The sequence below is a fragment of the Cetorhinus maximus genome, chromosome 8 (assembly GCF_964194155.1).
Source record: "Cetorhinus maximus chromosome 8, sCetMax3.hap1.1, whole genome shotgun sequence".
Classification (NCBI taxonomy): Eukaryota; Metazoa; Chordata; class Chondrichthyes; order Lamniformes; family Cetorhinidae; genus Cetorhinus; species Cetorhinus maximus.
This window is the reverse complement of record NC_135886.1, coordinates 97,647,127-97,657,562: the sequence shown is the minus strand read 5'-3', so window position 1 is coordinate 97,657,562 and position 10,436 is coordinate 97,647,127. Positions and strand designations below refer to the sequence as shown.

The following is a 10,436-nucleotide window of genomic DNA, read 5'->3' as shown; positions in this document are numbered from 1 at the left end:
ATTGATTTCTCATTTTGAAACTTTATATGAGAATCATTGTAAGTGGATATGTTTAGTGATAGACGAGATTGTTAATGACTATGTACTGTGACTATATATATATATTGACTTCATATGTATGAACATGGCTTGGTTCATCTTGCAGGACACTATTAAATAATAATACCATTTTTAAGTAAAAGATCAGTCTGAAAATTATGTTACGTTGGCCCATCACCAAGTTGCCTAATTAAAATTGTGCGAGCTTAAGTGAACAAATTTAGACATTTGTGTATGATGAAATGACAAACTAGCTTTCTTAATATAATTGATGAATGTGCTGTACTCTAGGCAGTGAGCTGAACCCAGGTAGAGTATTCAGTGCAAAACCCATGAATGTAATGCGTTTCATCAAGTTGCTTTTGCCACTCTATAAATCTAAATCAGCTGCTGGAAAATGTCCAAAACAAATGAATCGACAGCATGGATGCTCAAGTTAGTCATAGTTTTTCGTAACAGTTTTATTTTAAAAGGAGTTCTGTTGTTGAAATTCTCATTTCTATGTTTGGTTTTAATTTCAAATATTCACATCTATGAAAATTGATGTTTTATATATATATATACACACGCACACATACATGCTCACTAACATCCCTGTTGAAAAGTGCTACAAAGCAGAATTACAACATTGGATTGGCCTTTGATTTACCATTAGGAATGGTACCCCATTGCAAAAAAAATCAAGGCATTTAATTCGTGCATTTTAATATCGAGAGCCCCCCCCGCAACTAAAACCCACGAAATATTTCTGTAAGGGGTATCGTTTGGAACGAAGGGAATCCTGCAAATCAGCCCGGGTCTGTCACGCTTCAGATGGATTACCCAGGGGGCACTGCTCCTGGCGCGCCTGCCCACAGCTCCAGGTCCCGGCGCGCAAGCGCATTGCGCCATTCGGCCGGGACTGTCATGGCTGCTTCTGTCCTTTGTCGGCTGTCGCTCGGGTCAAACGGTCGAGCCGCGGCCCGCTCTACCTGCAGGGTAAGGATCAAATGGCAGGCCGGACCTGGAGGAGATGGGTCCTCTCTGAGGAATAGCTCCGGGTGGGATAGTGCGGTGTTGCGTCGATGCGGGAAGAAGCCCCCCTGGGAGGGGAGTGGTGGTCTCGGGTCTGGCGGACGGACTCGGGCGGTGTTTGCGCACCGCTCATCTCCCTCCCCGGCCCATCAAGTTCCCCATCCGCAAACTCAGTGACCCCCCATCACTGTCCCGCCCCATTTACTAACTCTTCTCATATTCACCTTCCCGATGGAGCCAAACCGGCGGTGCACATGACGAATATCGGCCGCCCATAGCGCCAGGCGAATCCTGACCCTAATGATCAAGATAACTTCTCAGTACCAGAGAGTTTGGCTTTTAACATTGATCTTCACCTCTAAGCTTATGTAAAGGTCACAAGATGATCATTTTTTGATAAAGTAATACTGTATTTTGGAACACTGCCCTGCTTCCTAACTCACGCTAACTTCCATGTATCCATCACCCCTGTGCCCGTTGATCAACGTTGGTCCCCAGTCCATCAACACCTTAAATTGTTCAATTTAAAATTCTCATTCACTTGTCCACATCTATCTGTGGCTTTGCCCTTCTCTGTCTTTGTAACCCTCTCAGCCCTACAGTCTTTTTCGATCTCTGTGCCTCTTGTGGGTGATCTGGCTGTGACACCTGTCACCCCATTGATCGCTAGGGTTGATTTGGCTGATCTGCCTGGCTAGGCGGGTGTCCCCCCTTCCCTCAGCTCCATGTGCATCCCTCCCAAAGCTCAGCGCTCGGTCGCAGAGGATGACTTCCTAGAAGAGGACCGCTCCGCCTCTCTAGGGTATATGACATAACTACACTCCCCTGCTAGGCTAAACTTCCAAGACCATTTGTAGGATGATGTAGGGAAGTCAAGCTCCAAGACTTCCAAATCTGGCCTCTTATCCATACCTCACTTCCTTTGCCCCAACATTGGCGACCATGCTTTCAGCTATCTAAGATCTAAAATTCCCAACATAAACATCTGTGCCTCTATACCTCTCTCTGTTTCTTTAAGATGCTCCTTGAAACATACTTCTTGGAGCAAGTTTTGGTCATCTTTCCTTTCGTTCTTTGGCTCAGTGTGATTTTTTGATTGATTATGCTCCTCTAAAACCCTTTACAGCACTTTACACAGTTAAATGTACTATGTAAATGCAGGTTGTTCAGTATTGGGTTAGCTGTGGCTCAGTTTGTAGTGCACTGACCTGAATCACAAGGTTCTGGGTTCAAGTCCCACTCAAGTGTTTGAGCATAAAGATCAAGGCTGACGTTCCAATGCAGTACTGAGGAAGCATTGTACTGTTGGAGGTGCCATCTTTCAGATGAGACGTTAAACCGAGGCCCCGTTTGCTGCTCGGGTGGATGTGAAAGATCCCATAGCATTATTTTGAAGAAGAGAAGGAGAGTTATCCCTAGTGTCCTGGCCAATATTTATCAGTATTATCAGTTATTTAGCCCCTCTATTGCTGTCTCTGCAAAAGCTGACTGTAAATTGGCTGCTGCTTTTCCTAATTTTCAACAGTGACTACACTTCAAAAAGCACTCCATTGACTGTAAATCACTTTGAGACAACCGTTGGTTGTGAAAAGTATGATATAAATTAGTTTTTTCAAGCACATGTATTTTAAATTTTAATTAGACATTAGGTATTGAATGAATATCCGTTGTGATTGATTTCTGTATGCTGCAGTAGGAGATTAAAGGAGTAGCCAGGTGCAGTACAGTTGCCTTAAATTGTTTGGAATTGAGATTTCTGTTAACCATTGCACAAACCTTTGTTCTGTTGAACATCTTTAGAATGCAAATGCCCTCTTTCCCTATTGAGTCATGTATCTGCTTAAAGTCTGTGAAATGTGTACAGCATCTTTTTCTTTACTCCCAGTTCTTTCAGATCATATTTAAAAATTCACTCTTTTAATACAAGAATTGCTGACAAGGCCATTGTTTATTGAGCATCCCTAGTTTTCCTTGTGAAGATGGTGTTGAGCTGCTTTCTTGAACCGCTGCAGTCAGTTTGGTGAAGGTCTTACTATAGCGCTGTTCAGGAGCTCTGGGATTATGACTGTAGGGATTTGGACTCTGTTGTTCAATAAACCTTGTTGGTTTGCATTTTAAATTAGTGATTGTCTTTTTTGCCAATAAGGTTATTCCTTGACAAGAACGTTCTTACTCTGGGGTTTAATATAGAGTCCAAAGATTACCACTTAAAATCCCACTAGTCAAGGCATGGCATGATACACATGTTCAGCACATGTCAGTCTGTCTTTCCCTGGATCCCAGGACTTCTGGGGTCTTCTCTTGGTTCTTTGAACCTGGTCTCTTGACCTACAACATCCTTGGAGATGTCAACTTAGTCAACTTAACTCTAACACATATACAAACACCTTTGCAGCTTTAAGATCTCAATTCAAGTTTCCCAGTCTACCATAACTGCTGTAGCTTTCAGTCCATCTTAACTGTTGATGCGGTATACTTCACAGCTACTTGCTGAATGTTTTTCTCTCTCTCTCTTTTCAAGCTACACACTTTTCAACTGCCACTGAGTATTTCTCGCTTTCAAGCTGAAAGCAGCTTCCCAATAAAGAGCGTTCACTTCCTCATAAGGCAATAATCTTTAGCCCTAATACTGGATTCTGATGGTGATCTCTATACTGGATTCTTACAGCAATCCCCAACCTTTGCGTATTATTTTAGTCACTTCTGGGTTCTTATAGTAACCCCCAACCTTTGACAATTACCCATCGCCCTACACCTAATTGTCCTGCCCTGACAAATGCCCCTGGCAAGTGTCCTCTGACAAATGCTATCCCTTGGCAAGTGCAAAGTGCACTTTTATACCTTTTTGTAGGCAGCTTTTTGCAATATTCAGCCCAAGTCTGTGAACCTGTGTCAACACAATTAATAACCTCTAACCAAATACTTGCAATTCTTAACCAATGGGAAGCATGATTCTGGCTTCCCTGCAACAAACTAACCTTAGCTTGTATCCTTTTACTTAAAATTCTAGCCCTTAGGCCATCCTTCTAGCTAATAAGTATCACAATCTTGGCTTCTGTTTACTGCTAGACTTGCTGAAGCCCAAATGTACTCCACCCTAGCTTTAACTCCACATGATCTCTCTTAAAGTTACGTTCAGTATTTTGGCACTTAACGGTATGCCAATTTAATGAGTTCTTAACATCCCAATGATACATACAAATGAAGGCTTTTCATCAAGTTTATGTACAGTACAGTTGGATAACTTAAGCCTTATTAATTACAAAAATGTGTCAACGAAGTGAAGTCTAACATGACCAGCAACGATGAAGAGACAGCAATATGTGTCCCAAGCCGGAATGGGGTGTGCGACTTGGAGGTGATGCTGTTCCCTTACAACTATTGTCCTTGTCCTTCGAGGCGGTGGAGGTTGCGAGTTTTGGGGGAGGTTGCTTGGGCCAGTCATTTCAGTGTAAAGATGCATCCTTGTTGAAAGCAAACTAATTTTCCATCCCTGTTTTGTCTCCATTCAATTTAGGAGTATTCCAGTACATGCTTTCTTATTCCGAAGCAAGCTAATGACTCTAGAAAGTTTTAAATTTTTCTTGTCCTCTTTGTTGCTGCCACTTTCCAAAGTGAATTCCCCTGTTCTCTAGAATGTTTAACACCACAAAGTGATTTCAATTGTAATTTAAAATATCTTAAAACGTACAGTAATTCAAACATCCAAAACTCTGAACCCCTCCATGTTCTAACTCATACCAAGTCCCGTTGGCCAACATCCCCATGCTTGTTGACCTGTACTGCCTCCCAGATGAGCAACTCCTTGATTTAAAATTCTGATCCTTGTTTTTGAATCCTCCCATGGCCTCTCCCCCTCCTTATTTTGTAACCTTCTCCAGCACTGGAAGTTTCTAAGATATCTAGGTTCCTTCAGTTTTGGTCTTTTGAGCAGCCCTGATTTTAATCGTTCCATGATTGGTGGCTGTGCCTTCTGTCTGGGCCCCGAGTCTCTGGAATTCACTCTCTAAGCCTCTCTGCCCCTCTATCTTTATTCCTTTATGATGCTCCTTAAAACCTACTTCTTTGATCAGGTTTTTTGCTTGCTGCCCTACTATCTCCTTATGTGGTTTAGCATCAAATTTTGTTTGATAATATTCCTGTGAGATGCCATAGACTGTTTTGCTATGATACTGGTGCTTTGTAAATATTTGCTATTGTTGAAGCTACAGCTTGTTTACATTGAAAGTGAGAGGATCAATGACAAAGTCATTACAATGACTAATATATTTTTACCATGTGTGATTGATATTTTTTTTGTTACTGATTTTCATTTAACAAAGTTTCTATGATAAGGTCAAGCTTGGTAATATTTTTGTTTTGTTTTCCATTTCAAATCGACCCTTCAAACAGCTGTCTTAGGAAGCTTGAGAGGCTCCTCTTAAGCTGTATTGGCAACTGACTTCATCATAGGGGAAAGACAGGCACAGAAGTGTTTGAAATTTTCTAAACTCCATCTCTAGATCCAGATCCAGCTGCATAATCCAAGTCCTCTTGAGGACCTTAGGCAATGAGGCGTGCCTATGTTGATGCCCTCAACAGGCCACTATTCTTCACAGTCCCTCCTTTGTGTCATAAATCTGCCTTGTCCCTTTGGTCCCAGGCTGAAGGAAGCACTATGAGTTCCAAATCACAGTGCAAAACTGGGCATGTGCCATTTATATACTCAGCTTAAACCATGACCTTGCTATCATTAAAAGAGAATGCGAAAGACTTTTCTCCCTTTTCTCAGTCTGACGGATCTGTGTCCAAGTTAAAATTGGCATTCGTTGAAGTTCCCAGGTAATGATGTAAACCCGCTATTTGGACAACACCGTTTTTATGTTCCAAATATATTACAGTAATTTCTCTTATGAAAATAGTCTGGGTTTGACATGTAGCTACAGTGTTATACAAAATGAAAATACTGAGGACGCAGAAAATCTGAAATAAAAACCAAATGTTTTTATTAAGCCCTGTCTGACACTTCCTCCTACCTTCCCAGGAACCATGACCTCACCACTGAACGTCAAACTGTTTTTTTCTCAGGACTCGCTACTTCATCCCCTCTAGAGACCTTCCCTCCACGGCCTTCAAGCTCTTCACTCCAACCCCGAACTGCCCACATCTAACTCTTCCCCAAAATGCACGAACAAGACTGCTCTGGTGGACCCATCATTCCAGCCTGTTCCTGCCCCATAACTGATTACTTTCTATTGCGGCTCTGTTTTTTCTCTCCTTGTCAAGTCTCTCCCCTACTTCATCTGTGACTCTTCTGATGTGCTCTGGTCAGTTTCATTTCTGGCCCTCACTATCTCCTTTTCATCATGGACATCCAAACTCTCTAGACCAGAATCAGAACATTCTGAGAGCTCTCTGCTTCTCCTTTGACGGAGACCTAACTGGTATCCAAACTCCTCCATCCTCTTCAGTCTGGCTGAACTTCTTGTTCAACAGCACTCGCTTTCTCCAAAAAAAAAGGTGTTGCTATGGGTACCCAAAGGTGTCTTAGCTATGCCTGCCTTTTGTGTGCTATGTGAGACGTTCTTTGCTCCAGTCCTACTCAGGCCCCTCCCTAACCTCTCCTTCTGGTTTATTGTTGACTATATTGGTACTGTTTCCTCCTCTCAGCCTGAACTTGAAAATTTCAATGACTTTGCTTCCAATTTCCACCCTTCTCTTGCCTTCATATGGTCCATATCCAACTCTTCCTTTCTTTGACTTCTCTGCCTATTCCTAGAAATGGAGACAATCAACCAATATTCTCTATAAGCCCACTGACTCCCATAGCTAACTCAACTACACTTCTACAAATCCCGTTTCCTGTAAAGACTGTATTTCATTCTCCCAATTTTTAAAATTTCTCTCGCATATGTTTGGACGATGCGACCTTCCAAGCTAGTGCTTCCAATAGGTCTTCCTTTTTTGAACCAAGGATTGCACCCGCCCTCCTTCGTTGACTGGGCCATCGACTGTATCTGTTTTATTTCTCACAATTCTCTCACCCCTTCCCCTCTCTCCCAGAATCATGATAGAGTTTCCCACGTCCTCAGCTTCCACCCCACCAGCTTCCATATTCAACAGATCATCTTCCACCACGTTCACCACCTCCAACGTTATGCCACCACCAAGCCAACAGCTTCTCCTCTCTCCGCTTTCAGTAGTCCAAAGGGCCACTTCCCTCGTAATACTCTGGTCAACTTCTCAGTCATCCTCCACATCCCTGTTCCTTTCCTCTGGCACCTGTCTATACAAGTGGAGGCGATGTAACATCTGCCCTTCTTCCTTCTCACCGTCTAAGGCCCCATGCACTCCACCCAGCCATTTACTTGCACTTTCAATTCGATATTCGCTGCTCACAATGTGGTCTCATCTCCATCGGGCATTATGTAGCAGAATATCACTACTGTATGAAAAAAAAACTATCAGCTTTATTTTCTACTTATAGATTTTTGGTGGGTCCTTAAATCTAGTTGGAAATGAAATCCAGCAGCAACAACAAAGAAATCTCTCTCTTCATGAGTATCTGAGTATGGATTTACTGAAGAATGTGGGCATAAGTATCCCAAAAGGACAAGTTGCCAGTTCAGCTGATGAAGCCTTCAAAGTTGCCAAAGCAATAGGTATGCCTCGCCCCGCATATTAAAAATACTTAATGTGAAAACTCAACATTAAAGTGAAGATTTAATGGTGCTGATTATTTCAATTGAGCATTTTTATGTTAAAAAAGTCTGATTCAGAGTCAATATCGTGAGAAGTGGAATCCTACCTTTTTGATCATCCTTCTGATTTACTTTGACTTCAATGACCCAGAAGTTGGAAAAACTAATCTAAATAGCTACATAGTATTTCAAACTGTTACTATTCTGTTTTCCTGTTCTTCAGCCAGTGAAACATGCAACTCTGCCTTTTTTTTAAATAGTGTGCCAACATCTGTTATGGCATGGACTCAGGGCTGCATGGCCTAGTCCTATCAATCCATGGTCACTAATGTTGACTAAAGTTCTATTATAATCTATTATTGTATTATAACAAAGGAGCTTGATGTTATGGTGTTACATTTGTCAATTGAGATTTATCTTTTTAATGGATTTGATTATATATTTGTAAAGGTATCCATAACTCCACAGATGGCCTAGTGAATATAAGCACTACCTGATATAGTATTGAGCCATATGGACTTGAAGTTTGCAGGTCCAATCCTTGCTCTGCTGAATTAGCTGATCTCAGTGACAGGAATATGTGAGGAATTGAAATTGGCCTCTGCATTCTAGTCTAGAGAGAATGATTGCCTTATAGATCCAACTTTTTTGATCCACTGACTTGCTGAAAATGTATGAGTATGGGTGGTTACTATGTAAGAAGAAGGCCTTTTTTGTGACAGCTAAAGACAACAATTGGCATTTACATAGCACCTTTTAAGGCAGAAGAAAATCATCCCAAAGAGCTTCACAAAGATAATCAGGAATTGGCATTGATCATAAAAGGTGTTAGGTGGGTGAAGGAGGAACGGAAGGTGAAATTCCATCCTCTCAGCCCCCCAGTGAGAGGAATGACAAGGGCTTGGATGGTAACTTCTGGCTCCGTTCAACTCCTCCTCCTCCTACAGAGGCATTTTGAGACATGGGTTGAAGCAAGGTATAGGTCAACAAAGCCCCTACCTGAGAAGAAATTTTTGGCTGTAATGAAGGGGAAGGTAGATGACAGCCTGTCTTTTTGCCTCCATTCGTCCCTCCTTTTGCTCCATTAGATGAAATATCCAGCTGCTCTTCCTGACTGAAGTAATGACCTTATCTTTGCATCTTTCTGCCTAGCTCTTCTCTGCCTCTTCCCTACCCTGCCTCCCTTATTGCTGAAGTTTTGCTTTGGTAGTCACTGATGGAGCATTGTGACCCAGAATAAGAAATTATATACTTGTCTCTTCAAGTGCATAGTGTATAGAATTTATTTTACATACGTGACAATGTGAAGCTCTCAAGGGGTCTAGGCAGGATAAGTAGTGAGAAACAGTTCCCATTGGCGGAAAGGTGGAGAATCAGAACGCAGTAATTATAAGGTGATTGGCAAAAGAACCAAAGGTGACATGAAAAAACTCTTTTCTGCAGTGAGTGGTTAGGATCTGGATGAACTGCCTGTGTGTGTGGTGGAGGCAGGTTCAATCGTGGCTTTTAAAAAGGAATTGGATAAATATCTGAAGAGAAGAAATTTGCAGGGCAATGGGGAGAGGAAAGAGGAGTGGGACTAACTGTGTGGCCCTTGCTCAGAGGCAGCACAGACCTGACAGGCTGAATGGCCTCTTTCTGTGCTGTAACCATTCTATGATTCCTGTTTTTATGTTGAAAAGGTAGATGTGAAATGGTATCCTCCTTCCTTGCCCAAAATCAACTGTTTTCTGCATTGCCAATGTTTGGCCACTGGGTGGTGTGAATGAGCATGAAACAATATATGCTGTGAAATGTGTGGACAGTCGGAAATAAGTAAATAAACATGAACATAAGAAACAACAAGAATGATAAAAGGCTGTTTGGCCCATCATTGCTTCTCCCTTTAATTTTTTCAGTATGACATCTAATTGTTGCCATCTCCATGGCTTTGTCTCTTACCTTGCTGGACAAATTATTCTAAACATTTGTTCATAAATGCCAGCACACGTGGCAGAAAATACACATACTTTTCCTTAGCATTAACGTGCTTTAAGGTAGCTCCACTCTTTTATAATTATGGTGAGCCAAAGCATTCTGGGAGGAGTGGCTTTTGGCTGTTTACTAAAAACAGCTCTGGTGTCCTAAATCAGAGGAGGGATACACTTGGGCTACTGGTATCTCCCTCGTAGCTGGTTTAAATGTAATACTAGTGGATACAGGGAATTGATCACTTGGCTATAGTTCACGTAAAGTGGGGAAAGATAGAGCGAAACACATGTTGTTCATTCTTGAATTTAGAGAGATAAGAATCTTTGCAGTTCATACTTAAAGAAGAAAAAACTGAATTTTCGACTTGGCAGGCAGTGCTTGTGATGATTGAGTGTTTTCTTTGTAATGTTATTATGATTTAAATTTTGCTATATTAATTAATGCATGCCTTGAGTATCAGCAGTTTTTTTTACTGTGGAAACCCCAGATCATTGACCTTGAGTGTGGTGTTTTTCTCTGTCCATATGTGCGCTTAAGTTACATGTTGGCTGGTCATTAATTTCGAATATGGACTTTGTAAATGCAGTAAATGGTGGGAGGGATACTTCCTGGGAGAGCCATGGTTTAATTTGATTTCATTTCTTTGCCGATAAGATTACATGAGAAAACGCTTTGTTAAATGGACTTTTATAGGTTATCTTTAGGTATAGGTTAGGCCCAGAAAAGAAAAAC

The 10,436-nt window shown here is 41.6% G+C and overlaps 1 protein-coding gene across 2 annotated transcripts in view; it reads left to right on the top strand.

Annotated features, from left to right (window-relative positions):
- Nucleotides 1-922: 922 nt before the first annotated feature.
- Nucleotides 923-10,436, top strand: part of LOC144683821 (succinate--CoA ligase [ADP-forming] subunit beta, mitochondrial-like) — a 114,247-nt gene continuing 104,733 nt past the window's right edge. For both annotated transcript variants that reach the window (XM_078547287.1, XM_078547286.1), the window contains exons 1-2: nt 923-1,017; nt 7,520-7,694. In XM_078547287.1, coding sequence (XP_078403413.1) covers nt 946-1,017; nt 7,520-7,694 — 247 coding nt within the window. In that variant the 5' untranslated portion in view covers nt 923-945. The remainder of the gene's footprint in view (nt 1,018-7,519; nt 7,695-10,436) is intronic.